General features: G+C 43.8%; 1 protein-coding gene across 7 annotated transcripts in view; it reads right to left on the bottom strand.

The window, feature by feature from the left end:
* Positions 1-15,300, bottom strand: part of sytl3 (synaptotagmin-like 3) — a 117,570-nt gene that overhangs the window by 51,098 nt on the left and 51,172 nt on the right. For all 7 annotated transcript variants that reach the window (XM_073051669.1, XM_073051672.1, XM_073051671.1 and 4 more), the window contains exon 3: positions 3-218. In XM_073051669.1, coding sequence (XP_072907770.1) covers positions 3-218 — 216 coding nt within the window. The remainder of the gene's footprint in view (positions 1-2; positions 219-15,300) is intronic.

Raw genomic sequence — 15,300 nt, 5'->3', positions numbered from 1 at the left:
ACCCTCGAGTGTGACACACGATGCATCTGCAAGCTCTTTTGGTATTATAGACACAGCAATCACTGCACACTCTGTGGCTGCAGACACTGCACTCAACGCCCTTGTTAAACAGGAGTCCCAGGGCACCCTGGCATCGGGCACAGGAACGGCTGCTGTACTCCCGCCTGCAACTTTTTGCTCCTTTCTGACGGATTTCCTGATATTCCGATTTCAGCTTTCTGTGCATACGGGAGGAATCAGTGACACAGATCACAGACGCGGAGACTGAACAGAGTTTCACAATGCAGTGACACACGCAAAATGCTGGAGGAACTCAGCAGATCAGGCAACGTCAATGGAGAGGAATAAGCAGTCAACCGAGAACCCTTAAAGAGGACTGGAAATGAAGGAGGAAGAAGCCAGAATGAAATGGGGAGGGGGTGGCAGTAGAAACTGGCAGGTGATAGGTGAGTTCTGGTGAGAGAAAGCTAAGTGGCTGAGAGATGGGGCAATGAAATGATGCAAAAAGAAAGGAGGTGATAGATGGAAGAGTTAAAGAACTGAAGAAGAATGAATCTGACAGGGGAGGACAGTACACCATGAAATAAAGGGAAGGAGGTGGGGAACCAGAGGGAGGGGATGGACAGGTCATGAGGGTGGGAGAGAAGGGGTGAGAGGACCCACCCAATCAAGAAAGACAAAGGATGCAGAGAACAGAGGGGCGAGCTTACCGGAAGTTAGAGAAATTGATGTTTATGCCGTGAGGATGGAGACTACCCAAATGGAAGGAAAGCTGTTGCTCCTCCAACCTGCAGTAGAGGAGGCCGTGGGCAGGCATGTCAATATGGGAATGGGAAGTGGAAGTGCTTACTGGGGACCACTTCGTCAAGTAGCTTTGCTCCACCCTGGCTGTAGTGGTGGGTGGAGCAAATGGTCCCCAATCTGCATCAGCTTTCATTGATGTACAGGAGGCCACAAAATACAGTAGATGACCACAACGAACTTGGAGGTGAAGCGTCGCCTCACCTGGAAGGACCATTTGGGGCCCTGACTGACGATGAAGGAGGAAGTGTAGGGGCAAGTGTAGTAGTTGCCAGACTTGCAGGGGCAAGTGCCAGGAGGAAGGTCAGTGGGGAGGAACAAGTGGACAAAGAAGAACAAGGACTCACACCGAAAATGTGTGGAGGGTCGGGGGGAAAGGCGTGCCTTGGGCGAGGATTCCACTGGTGATGGCAGAATTTGCGGAGAAGGGTGTGTTGGATGTAGTGGCTCGTGGGGAGGTTGGTGAGAATAGGGAGAACCCAATGCCTGTTATTTTGGGATTGGGTGTATGGGGTAAGTGCACACGTGTGGGAAATGGGAAACACAGGAAAGAGCAGCATTGATAATGGTGAAGGAAAACCCCATTTTCTGAAAATAGAAAACATTTCAGGTGTCCCAGAATGGAAAGCCTCTCCCTGAGAACATCCGAGGCAGAGGAACTGAGAGAAGTGAACAGCACTCTCACAAGTGACAGGTGGGAAGAGGCATAGTGAAGATAACTGTGAGAGTTACTGTGCTTGTCCATTCCGCCTGTGACTGTGTGGGTTTCCTCCGGGTGCTCTGGTTGCCTCCTGCATTTCAAAGGCATACAGGTTAGTAGGCTAATTGGCCACATTGGTGTAGTTAGGCAGCACGGGCTCATTGGGTCAGAAGGGCCTATTACTGCATTGTATCGCCAAACAAAAAAAAATTAAAACGAAGAGCTTGAACTGGGGGTTAAACTGGGAAAAGGCTGATTACAGCTGCATTCAACAGGAACTGAGGAGAGTAGATTGGGTGCAGATGTTACTGAGTAAGTCCACATCGGACATGTGGGAGCATTTTAAAGGGTAGTCGATTAGAGTTCATAACTGACATTGATGGAAGATTGGTGTGGGAGAAGTGTATTTGAATCTGTGGGACATTTGCACCAGTATAGGGGAAGGACAAAAAAATGAAAAAATGACAAAGGACGAGTACCTGAGTTTTTCGGGAAATGTTGAACAGGTAAGGAATTTATTCCCTAAAGTTTAGGAGAATGAGAGGAGATTTGAGAGAGAAATAGAAAATTAAGTGGAGTATAGATACAGATAATGCAAGTAGTCTTTTTCCACTGCAATTGGGTGAGACTAGAATTAGAGGTCATGGGTTAAGGGTGAAAGGTGAAATGTTTAAGGGAAACATGAGGGGGAGCTTCTTCACTCAGAGGTTGGTAAGAGTGTGGAACAAGCTGCCAGCGTAAGTCGTGGATGCCAGTTCAATTTCAACAGGTAAGGGAAATTTGGATAGATACATGGATGGGAGAGGTATGGAGGACTATGGTTCCAGGTCTTTGGGACTGGACAGAATAATCGTTTGGCATGAAATAGATGGGCTGAAGGGCCTACTTCTGTGCTGTACTGTTCTATGACTCTAATACAGAACAGAAGGTTTTATTTGAATGCACACAGTACATGTAATAAGGTAGGTGATCTCGTAGCGCAGTTAGAAATTGGCAGGTCAGACATTGTGCGCATTCCTGAGTCGTGGCTGAAAGAAGCTCTTTGTTGGGAGCTTAACATCCAAGGGTGCAGATGGTATCAAAAGGGCAGGCAGGTAGGCGGGGGGGGGGGGGGGGAGTGGCTCTGTTGGTAAAAACTGAAATCAAATCCTTAAAAAGAGTCAAGTCAAGTCACTTTTATTGTCATTTCGACCATAACTGCTATGTACAGTACATAGTAAAAATGAGACAACATTTTTCAGGACCATGGTGTTACATGACACAGTACAAAAACTAGACTGAACTATGTAAAAAACAACAGAGAGAAAAAAACAACTACACTAGACTACAGACCTACTCAGGACTGCATAAAGTGCACAAAACAGTGCAGGCATTACAATAAATAATAACCAGGACAATAGGGCAGTAAGGTGTCTGTCCAGGCACTGGGTATTGAGGAATCTGATAGCTTGGGGGGAAGAAACTGTTAAAAGAGGTGACATAAGATCAGAATTTGTATGATTTTCTTGGAGGTAGAGTTAAGAAAGTGTAAGGATAAAAAGACCCTGATAGGAGTGATATACAGGCCTCTAAACAGTCACCAGGATGTGAGGTACAAATTACAATGGGAGATAGAAAAGGCACGTAAAAAGGCCAATGATATGGTAGTCATGGGGAATTTCAATATGTAGTGAATTGGAGAAAATTAGGTTGGTGCTGGATCCCAAGAGATGGAATTTATAGAATGCCAACATAATGTTTGTTTTCTCTAAGATCAGCCTATAATTGAGCACACTAAGGAAAAGACAATTCTGGATTGGGTAATGAACCGGATTTGATTCGGGAGCTTAAGGTAAAGGACCCCTTAGAAGACAGTGACCACAATATGATAGAATTCATCCTGCAGTTAAAGAGGGAGAAGCTAAAATCAGATGTATCAGTGGATAAAAGGAATTACAGAGACATGAGAGACGAGCTGGCCAAAGTTGATTGGAAGGGGACACTAGCAGGTACGATGGCAGAACAGCAACGGCTGGAATGTCTGGGAGCAATTTGGAAGGCGCAGGATGGATACATCCCAAAGATGAAGAAGCATTCTAAAGGAAAGATGAGGCAACTGCGGCCGACAAGAGAAGTCAAGGACAGCATAAAAGCAAAAGAGAAAGCATACAATATAGCAACCATTGTTGGGAACCTAGAGGATTGGGAAGCTTTTAAAAACCAACAGAAGACAACTTAAAAACAATAAAGAGAGAACATTTCACATATGAAGGTAAGCAAGAATACCGATGTTTTTCCAGATATATAAAGAGCAAAAGACAAGCAAGAGTGAACATCAGACCATTGCAAAATGTTCTGGAGAAGTAGTAATGGGGACCAAGGAAATGGAAAACTGAAGAAGCGTTTTGCTTCAGTTACACTGTAGAAGACACCAGCAGTACACCAGAAATTCAAGAGCATCAGGGAGCAGAAGTGAGTGTAGCTGCTATTACTTAGGAAGAGGTGGTTGGCAAGCTGAAACATCTGAAGATACAGTAGATAACTCACCTGGACTGGATAGACTACACCACAGGGTTCTGAAAGAGGTGGCTGAAGAGATTGTGGAGGCATTAGTAATGATCTTTCAAGAATCAATAGATTCTGGAATGGTTTTGGAGGACTTGAAAATTGCAATTATCACTCCACTCTTTAAGAAGGTAGGGGTGCAGAAGAAAGAAAATTATAGGCCAATTAGCCTGATTTCAGTGGTTGGAAAGATGTTGGAGTCTATTATTCAGGATGAGGTTTCGGGGTACTTGGAGTCACAGAATAAAATAGGACAAAGTCAGCATGGTTTCCTTGAGGGGAAATGTTGCCTGCAAAATCTGTTGGAAGTCTTTGAGGAAATAACAGGCAGGATAGACAAAGAAGAGTCAGTGGATGCTGCTTAATTAGATTTTCAGAAGGCCTTTGATAAGGTCCCGCACATGAGGCTGTTTAACTAGTTAAGATACCATGATATTACAGGAAAGATACTAACATTGATAAAAGATTGGCTGACTGGCAGGAGGCAAACAGTGCGAATGAAGGAAGCTTTTCCTGGCTGGCTGCCGGTGACTGGCGGTGTTCTGCAGCAGTTGATGTCAGGTCCACTGCATTTCATGTTATTTATGAATTATCTGGATGATGGAATTGATGGCTCTGCACCCTCTACAAAGCCTCAACGACCTTCCTATAGTGTGGTGATCAGAACTGCACACAATACTCCAAACGTGATCTAACTAAAGTTTTATACTGCAGCAGCGTGATTTCCTGACTTCTCCACACAATGTTCTATAAGCCTCTGCACTTCCCTATCTACTTGTGTTACCACTTTTGGAGAGCCACAGGCTTGGATCCAAATACCCCTTGTGCCTCTACAGGCCTTACCTTTTACAGAATACTTTCCTCTTTCCTTTGCCCTCCCAAAACGGAACACCCTACAGTTGTCTGGATTAAACTCTACCTGTATTTCTACACCCAAATGGGGAAAGAAGTTGCAAACATATTACAGTTTAGTCGTGTACTTTGGAGGAACATAGACAGTACAGCAGAATATAAGCCTTTCAGCCAATATGTTGTGCTGACACTTCAACTTACCCCAAGGTCAGTCTTGCTCTCCCTAGTCCATTCCTCATCTCCTTCCTGGCTACCTTGTAACTCTCTAGAACCCTGTCTGATCCTACCTTTCACAACCTTAAGTAAGCCTTTTTCTTCCTCTTGACTAGATGTCCTACATTTCTTGTCAACCAGAGTTCTTCACCCTCCATCCTCTCCCTGCTGCATTGGAACAAACTCGGTGCTCACTAAACAACCTCCAAATTTCCATTGTGTGTTTCCCCAAGTGGAAGGAATAAAGGCATAGACTATATTCTAAATAGGGAGCTAATTTGCAAATGGACTTTGGAGTTCTTGTGCAGGATACACTAAAGGTTAACTTGCAGGTTGAGGTGATAGCAAGGAAGACAAACTTAATGTTACCATTCATTTCAAGAGGACTAGAATATAACAACAAGGATGAAATGCTGAAGCTTTATAAAGCATTGGTCTGACCACATTTGGAGAGTTGTGAGCACTTTTGAGCCCCGTATCTAAGAAAGGATGTGCTGGCATTGGAAAGGGACAAGAAGAGGTTCATGAGAATAATAGGGTAAAAGTATGAGGAGCTTTTGATGGTACTGAACTTGTACTCACTGGAGTTTAGATGAATAAGGGGTAACTCATTGAAAACTATTGACTATTGAAAGGCCTAGATAGAGTGGACATGCAGAGGATGCTTCCCACATTGGGAGTGGCTGGTACCTGAGATAATTGGCTCAGAATACCAGAATAGAGATGAGGAGGAATTTCTTCAGGTGGAATGTATTGCCACAGACAGCTTTGGAGGCCAAGTCATTGAGTCTATTTAAAGCAGAGGTTGATACATTTTTGATTAGAAAGGGTGTCAACGTTTATGGGGAGAAGGCAGGAGGAGAGGATCAAAAGGGTTATAAATCAGCCATGATGGAATTATGGAGCAGACTTACTGGGCCAATTGTGTCTTATAGACTTAACAAGTTCCTGTGAGGATAAAGAATAAGGATGGCAAATTTCAGGAACCTTGGATGAAAAGAGATAACATAAGTTTAGTCAAAAAAGAAAATAAACAATAATTAGGAAACCGAAATAATTACAAAACCCTTAAAGGAAGCAGGAAATAAGAAACAAAATAAAATTAGGAGTAAAGGGGGCCCTGAAATGCCCTTGGTGAGTAGAGTTAACAAGAATCACATTTTATACATTCATTAGCTGGGAAAGATTAGTCCATTCAGGGAAAAGAAATGAAGACAAAGGATGTGGGTGAGTTACCAAAGAGTACTTTGCATCGGTATTCACCAAGGAAAAGGGCATGAAGGATACCGAGATCAGGGAGAACTATGTTGTCATTCTGCACTACATTTATATTAAGAATGAGGAGATATTGTGTGTCTTGAAGAATGTTAATGTGGATAAGATCCCAGGTCCTCATAGGATCCATCCCAGGATACTGAGGCAAAGGAGGAGATTGTGGAGCCTTGTCAGGGAACTTTGGATCCTCCTTAGCCACGGCAAGGAGTCAGAAGACTGAAGAATAGCCTATGTTTTTCCTTGGTTTAAGTAGTACAATGGGGACAATACAGAAAATTACAGGTGATGTACCTTATATTGGAGATAGGAAAATTATTGAAGAAGGTTCAGAAAAAAGGACTTACTCATCTCTGTGAAAGCATGGACTTATTAGGAATAGTCACATGGCTTTGTGCAGGGGAGGTCCGGTCACACAAATGTGATTATACATTTTTGACCAAGTGACAAAGAATGGGTAATGAGGGTACCATAGTGTACGTTATACATGGACTTTGGTAAAACATTTAACAAGGTCCCTCATGGTAGGTTGGTCCAGAAGATTAAGTTACAAAAGATCCAAGTTGGCACGGTCACAGAGCACAGTGGTAAAGGGGCATTGTTGTAACTGGAGGTCCGTGACCAGTGCTGTTCTGTAAGGATCAGGAGTAGGATCTCTGTTGTTTGCGATAAATCATAATGATTTTAAGAGATTTAGGCGGTCTGATGAGTAAGTTTGCAGATGACACAGAAACTTGTAGAGTTGTGGATAGTGAAGAAAGTTTTCAAAAGACACAGCAGGATATAAATTAGTTGGGAATCTGGGTGTAGAAATACAGGTAGAGTTTAATCCAGACAACTGCAGGGTGTTCCATTTTGGGAGGGCAAAGGAAAGAGGAAAGTATTCTGTAAAAGGTAAGGCCTGTAGAGGCACAAGGGGGTATTTGGGTCCAAGCCTGTGGCTCTCCAAAAGTGGTAACACAAGTAGATAGGGAAGTGCAGAGGCTTATTGAACATTGTGTGGAGAAGTCAGGAAATCACGTTGCAGCAGTATAAAACTTTAGTTAGATCACATTTGGAGTATTGTGTGCAGTTCTGATCAACACACTATAGGAAGGATGTTGAGGCTTTGTAAGGGGTGCAGAAGAGGTCTATACCATGACGCTGCCTGGATTAGAGAGCATGTACTATCAACAGAGACAGGACAAAATCTTACATACACTTTTTTTTTGTCTTAATTAAGTTCACCACCTCTCTCATAATGCAAGGTTCCATTCTTGTTCTTTCTCACTGGAGTATATCTGTTCTGCACTCTTACAGTTGAAATTTAAACACTTTTCAAATGTCAGGTGTGGACAAAATCAACTGCTCACTATTAACTCTCCCTAGCTCTGAGCTAATACTCTCTCAATTTGCCCTGTTCCAATTTAATACTCTCCAGCAAGAACCATAATTATTTTAAAACAATATCCTACAGCTATATTAAAATTAACAAGTTGTGATCTACACAATCCCCCATCTGGCCAGGCTCACTTCCCAATTCCAGGTCCAGTCTGGTCTCTCCTGTTACTCGACTATTTACACATTGATTTAAGAAACCGTCTGGATGAAGGCAACAAATTCAGTCCCATCTCATCCTCTTGCACTGAGGAGGAACCAGCTTGTAGTAGGGAAGTATTTTAAATCAGCCATGACAACAACCCTGTTATTTTACACTTTTCCCATATGGACTCAGTGGATGGGCCTTCATTGTGCCTGAGTCAGTGGTAGAGGCAGATACACTAGTGAAATTTAAGAGACTACTAGACAGGTATATAGAAGAATTTAAGGTGGGGGGGTGTTATATGGGAGGCAGAGTTTAAGGGTCAGCACAACATTGTGGGCCGAAGGGCCTGTACTGTATTCTACGTTCTATGTCTCCTCTGAGAGCAGCTGTAACACTGTTCTTGACTAATAGTGCAAATCACACTCGCACCCCTTTTACATCACTCTCCATCTTTTCTAAAATATCAAAACCCGGAACATTTCGTATCCAGTCCTGTCCCTGTCTCTGTTATGGCCATGACATCACAGCTCCATGAAGTGATCTATGCTCTAAGTTCATCAGTTTTACCCTCAATACTCCTAGCATTCAAATTAACAGACATGAACCTGCCTGTCCTATCATGTAAATTACCTTGCTCCAGCTCATCCATCCGTACAAACTTACTGATCATGGATCTACCTTCCTTTCAGACCCTGCGCTTCTGACCTGTTGCTCCAGTTCCCAGCCTCCTGCCAAACGAGTTCCAACGTTCCTGAGCAGCACCAGCCAACCTCCCAACCAGGATATCAGTTCCCCTCCATTTAAGGTGCAACCTGTCCCTCTTGTGCTGAACAAAATCCTTTGGTTTAGAAATGTAGGTGCACACATTGCCTTGATTTAGTGTAAGCAGCAGAAATTGTTATGGAGTACCACATACCCGAACCCAAGAAATACCGGGCTCTGGTACTCCCCTCTCTCGCTGTGCGGGTGAATAGCAATGGAGATTCTGTGGCAGGTCTGGACCCCACTGTTACCCCCTCCTCCTCATGCAGCCCCTGCAAACCTTTAAATTTACACCTCTCACCTTAAATTCATACCCTCTATTATTTGATATTTCCACCCTGGAAAAAAGATCCTGACTGCCTATTCTGTCTATAAAGCTCATAATTTTATAAACTTCTACCTTTGCCTCTGATGCACTGGAGAAATTAATCCTTGAGGGGCCATGAAAAGTCGAATTAAAGACATCCCAAAGCTATTCTCTGCATACTGTACATCAAGAGCAAGAAAAACACTAGGGAGAGGGTAGCTCCCTCAGAGGATGAAAGAGGGAGCATGCGCTTGGAGGCAGGGGACATGGGCATCCTCCAGGGAGGAGAATGTGAAGGATAGTGAGGTCAGAGTGGAGGTTTTTAATATGCCAGGGCATTTCTGAGATAAAGAAAAGTGGCAGTTAGATCGCTTGAAAATATTAAGTTGGATAATAAGCACAAGACATTCTGCAGACACAGCAGAATTTTTAGGGTTTCCTTCCCTCACCATTAGTGCTGTCCTCACCCGCGTCTCCTCCATTTCCTGCTCATCTTCCCTCACACCGTCCTCCTGCCACTATAACAAGGATAGAGTTCTCCATGTCCTTACTGACCATTGCATGAGCCTCTGTATCATGAGCATCTATATGATACTATATGATACTAAGGTAGGAGGTGTTGTGGATAATGAGGTGGGTTTTCAAAGCTTGCAGGGAGATTTATGCCGGTTAGAAGAATGGGCTGAACGTTGGCAGATGGAGTTTAATGCTGAGAAGTGTGAGGTTCTACATTTTGGCAGGAATAATCCAAATAGAACATACAGGGTAAATGGTAGGGCATTGAGGAATGCAGTGGAACAGAGAGATCTAGGAATAACAGTGCATAGTTCCCTGAAGGTGGAGTCTCATGTAGATAGGGTGGTGAAGAAGGCTTTTGGAACGCTGGCCTTTATAAATCAGAGCATTGAGTACAGAAGTTGGGATGTAATGTTAAAATTGTACAAGGCATTGGTAAGGCCAAATTTGGAATATTGTGTACAGTTCTGGTCACCGAATTATAGGAAAGATATCAATAAATTAGAGAGAGTGCAGAGACGATTTACTAGGATGTTACCTGGGTTTCAGCACTTAAGTTACAGAGAAAGGTTGAACAAGTTAGGTCTCTATTCATTGGAGCGTAGAAGGTTGAGGGGGGATTTGATCGAGGTATTTAAAATGTTGAGAGGGATAGATAGAGTTGACGTGAATAGGCTGTTTCCATTGAGAGTAGGGGAGATTCAAACGAGAGGACATGATTTGAGAGTTAGGGGGCAAAAGTTTAAGGGAAACACGAGGGGGTATTTCTTTACTCAGAGAGTGATAGCTGTGTGGAATGAGCTTCCTGTAGAAGTAGTAGAGGCCAGTTCAGTTGTGTCATTTAAGGTAAAATTGGATAGGTATATGGATAGGAAAGGAGTGGAGGGTTATGGGCTGAGTGCGGGTAGGTGGGACTAGGTGAGATTAAGAGTTCGGCACGGACTAGGAGGGCCGGAATGGCCTGTTTCCGTGCTGTGATTGTTATATGGTTTATATGGTTTATCCAACACATCATTCTCTGTGAATTCTGGTGTCTACAATGGGATCCTACCACTAACTACATATTTTCCTTCAGGCTCCCAACTCTTCATTTTCCATAGGGATCACTCTCTATGTGACTCACGTGACTCCCTTGTCTACTTGTCCCTCCCCATTGATCTCTCTCCTGGCACTTACTCCTGCAAGTGGGGAAAGTGATATACTCGCCCCTATACCTCCCCCCTCACCATCATTCAGGAGCAACACTTCGCCTGTGAGTCTGTCGGAGTCATCTTCTGTAGCTGGTGCTCCTGGTGCAGACTCCTCTACATCGCTCAGACCTGATGTAGATTGGGGGACCGTTTCGTCGAGCACCTTCACTCCACTCGCCAAAAAAAGATGAGATTTCCCGGTGGCCACGCATTTCAACTCAATTTTCCACTTCCATTCTGAGGTGTCGCCCGTTGGCCTCCTCTAATGCCATAACGAGGCCACACTCAGGGTGCAGGAACAACACTTCATATTCCGTCTGGGTAGCCTCCAACCTGATGGCATGAACATTGATTCCTCTATATTCTGGTAATTTCTCTGCCCTCCCACCTTTTCTCTTTTTCCATTCCGGTTCCCCGCCCGGCCCAAAACATCAATTGCTTATTACCCTCTGTAGGTGCAGCCTAACTTGCTGAGTTCCTCTGCACTTTATATGTTGATGAAGGTGGATAGGTCCCCAGGGCCTGATGGAATATACTCCAAGTCATTGAGAAAGGCATAAGGTAAAATTGCTGGGGCCTTGATCAAGGTACTTGTGTCCTCTCTAGTCTTAGGCAAAGTTCTGGTGGGCTGGTAAGTAACTTCCTGTTATTCAAGGAAGGAAATAGTGATAATTCTGGAAACCATGGACTAGTGAGTCTCACTTTAGTGGTAGGAAGGCAGCTGGAGAATATTCTTAGGGATAGGATCTATGAGCATTTGGAAAAGCGTGGTCTAATTAGGGACAGTCAGCATGGCATTGTGCAGGGCAGGCCATATCTTACTAACTTGAGTTTTTCAAGGAGATGATGAGGGTGATTGATGAAGGTAGACCTAAGGATGTTTTCTATGTGGATTTTGGTAAGGTACTCAGCAAGCTCCCTTATAGAAGCCTCATTCAGATGATTAAGGTGCAGAGGATTCTCAGTGTCTTGGCCTGTTGGATTCAGAACTGGCTTGCCCATAGGATAGTGGTTAATGGGACTTATTCTGCTTGGAGGTCCATGACTACTCCACAGGAATCTGTACTAGGACCTCTGCTGTTTGTGAATGACTTGGATGAAAAGATGGATTGGTGGGTTAGTAAGATCAGTGACAATCCAAAAGTTGAGGGCATTGTGCATAGTGAGGAACAGAGGCTCATGACATCTTTTATACCATGGACCAATACCATTAAGTATGGGGTCCATGGGCCTCAGGTTCAGAACCGCTGGTGCAGAAGATTATCAAAGAATACAGCAGGTTATAGATCAGTTGCAGAGGTGAGCAAAGCAATGGCAGGTGGTATTTCATCCAGCTAAGTGGGAGACATTGCGCTTTGCCAGATCAAACGTAAAGGGACAGTACATGGTTAATGGAAAAAATTAATGTACTGAGGGGATTTTGGAGTCCAAGTCACAGCTCCCTGAAAGTGGCTACACAAGTTTATAGGATGGTAAAGAGGTATATGGTATGCTTATACTTGTTATCAAGACAATGAGTTCAAGGGTCAGGAAGTTATGCTTTATGTAACTCTGGTTAGGCAGAGTATTGCATTCAGTTCTGGTCTCCCAATAATGGGAAGGACGTGGAGGCTTTTTCGAGGGTGCAGAAGATGTTTACAGGGTTAGAGACCATGAGAGGATGGACAAACTTGGGTTGTTTTCTTTGGAGTCGCAGAGGCTGAGAGGAGACCTGATAGAGGTTTATAAGATTATGTGAGGCATAGCTACAGTAGTACCTTTTACCCTGGAGACAAAACATCCAATATACTAGAGAGCATGCATTTATGGAGAGGGCGTGAGTTCAAAGGGGATGTGCAGGGCAAGCTTTTTTTTACACAGAGATTTAGTGGGTGCCTGAAATGAGCTGTTGGGGGCAGTAGTGAAGCAAATAGAACAGAGGATCTTAAATAGGCACACGAACGTGTAGAGAATGGAGGGATACAGACTTGAGACCCATAAGACCATAAGTCAAAAGAGCAGAATGAGGCCATCTGGCCCATCGAGTCTGCTCCACCATTCAATCATGGCTGATCCTGTTTTTTTAAACTCCTCCTCAACCCCGGTTCCCGGCCTTCTCCCCGTACCTTTGATGCCATGTCCAATCAAGAACCTGTCAATCTCTGTCTTAAATACACCCAATGACCTGGCCTCCACAGCTGCAGGTGGCAACAAATACCACAAATTCATCACCCTTTGGCTAAAGAAATTTCTCCACATCTCTGTTTTGAAAGGGTGCCCTTCTATCCGGAGGCTGTGCCCTCTTGTCCTAGACTCTCCCACCATGGGAAACATCCTTTCCGTATCTACCATGTCTAGGCCTTTCAACATTCAAAAGGGTTTCAATGATATTTCCCCTCATCCTTCTGAATTCCAGCAAGTACAGACCCAGAGCCATCGTATGACAACCCTTTCATTCCTGGAATCATCCTTGTGAAACTCCTCTGAATCCTCTCGAATGCCAGCACATCTTTCGTTAGACGAGGGGCCCAAAACTGTTCACAATACTCAAGGTGAGGCCTTATAAAGCCTCAGCATCACATCTTTGCTCTTGTATTCTAGACCTCTTGAAATGAATGCTAACGTGGCATTTGTCTTCCTCACCACCGACTCAACCTGCAAGTTAACCTTCAAGGTGTTCTGCACAAGAACCCCCAAATCCCTCTTCATGTCAGATTCCTGAATTTTCTCCGCATTTAGAAAATAGTCTGCACATTTATTTCTACCACCAAAGTGCATGACCATGCATTTTCCAACATTGTATTTCATTTGCCACTTTCTTGCCCATTCTCCTAATCTGTCTAAGTCCTTCCTGTTTCCTCAACGCTACCTGCCCCTCCACCAAATCTTCATATCATCTCCAAACCTGGCATCAAAGCCATCAATTCCATCATGTCAAAGTCCAGTGATTTTTGAAAGATAATTTCTATTACTACCACAATCTCTAACGCTACCTCTTTCATTACCCTAGGATGCAGTTCCTCTGGTCCAGGTAACTGATGTACCTTTAGGTCTTTCAGCTTTTTGAGCACCTTCTCCCTTGTAATAGTAACTGCATCCACTTCTCTTCCTTCACACACTACAGCATCGGGCATACTGCTAGGGTCTTCCACAGTGAAGACCGACACAAAATACTCATTTAGTTCATCAGCCATCTCCTTGTCTCCCATTCTACAAGGCTATGAGGCTGTGGTGGCCAGTGCTATCATGTTTGCTGTTGTGTGCTGGGGCAGCAGGCTGAGGGTAGCAGACACCAACAGAATCAACAAACTTATTCGTAAGGCCAGTGGTGTTGTGGGGGTGGAACTGGACTCTCTGATGATGGTGTCTGAAAAGAGGATGCTGTCCAAGTTGCATGCCATCTTGGACAATGACTCCCATCCACTCCATAATGTACTGGCTAGGCACAGGAGTACATTCAGCCAGAGACTCATTCCACCGAGATGTAGCACTGAGCATCATAGGAAGTCATTCCTACCTGTGGCCATCAAACTTTACAACTCCTCCCTCGGAGTGTCAGACACCCTGAGCCAATAGGCTGGTCCTGGTCTTATTTCCACTTGGTATGATTAACATATTAGTTAATTATTTATGGTTTTATATTGCTATATTTCTTCACTATTCTTGGTTGGTGCGGCTGTAACGAAACCCGATTTCCCTCGGGATCAATAAAGTATGTCTGTCTGTCTGTTATTATTTCTCCTGCCTCATTTTCTAGTGGTCCTATATCCACTCTCATTTCTCTTCTTTCTTTAACATACTTGAAAAAACTTTTACAATCCACTTTGATATTATTTGCTATTATTATTCCCTATTAAATTTCAAGTTGAAAACAATCATACTGTGGTTACTGGCTCCTAAGTGTTCTTTTACTTTAAGCTCCCAATCACCTTCAGTTCATTATATAACACCCAATCCAGTAAAGCTGATCCCCTAGTAGGCTCAACAACAAACTGCTCTAAAAAGCCATCTCTTAGGCATTCAGCAAACTCACTCTCTTGAGATCCATTACCAACCTGATTTTCCCAATTGATCTGCATGTTAAAATCTCCCATCACTGCTGTAACATTGCCCTTTAGACACACCTTTTCTATTTCCTGTTGTAACCTGTGGGTCACCTCCCAGCTGCTGCTGGGAGGCCTGTATATAATTGCCATCAATGTCCTTTTACCCTTGTAGTTTCTGAACTTAACCCACAAGGATTCAACATCTTCCAATCCTATGTCACATCTTTCTACTGATTTGATGCCATTCTTTACCAGCAGAGCCACATCACCCCCTCTGCCTACCTTCTTATCCCTCCAATAACCTTGGACATTCGGACTGATTATTTTATTTCGGCATTTAATTACTAGTTTAATTAGTCTAGCACAACATGGTGGGCTGAAGAGCCTGTTCTTGACCTGTACTGCTCTATGTTCTGTTTCTGCATGGTGGTTGATGAGATAACGGATCAAACCAAACAATATAAAGGATCAGGGTCAAGACTACTGAGGACTCATGAGGGTGAGCATGCACTGTGTTTTCCACTTCTTCCACCACACCGACCCTTTCAGAACACCGACTTCACAAAGACATTGCCCCACTCATTTGCCCAACA

This window comes from Hemitrygon akajei, chromosome 7, assembly GCF_048418815.1.
Source record: "Hemitrygon akajei chromosome 7, sHemAka1.3, whole genome shotgun sequence".
Taxonomy (NCBI): domain Eukaryota; kingdom Metazoa; phylum Chordata; class Chondrichthyes; order Myliobatiformes; family Dasyatidae; genus Hemitrygon; species Hemitrygon akajei.
The sequence above is the reverse complement of the archived record's forward strand: the minus strand, read 5'-3'. Positions and strand labels throughout refer to the sequence as shown.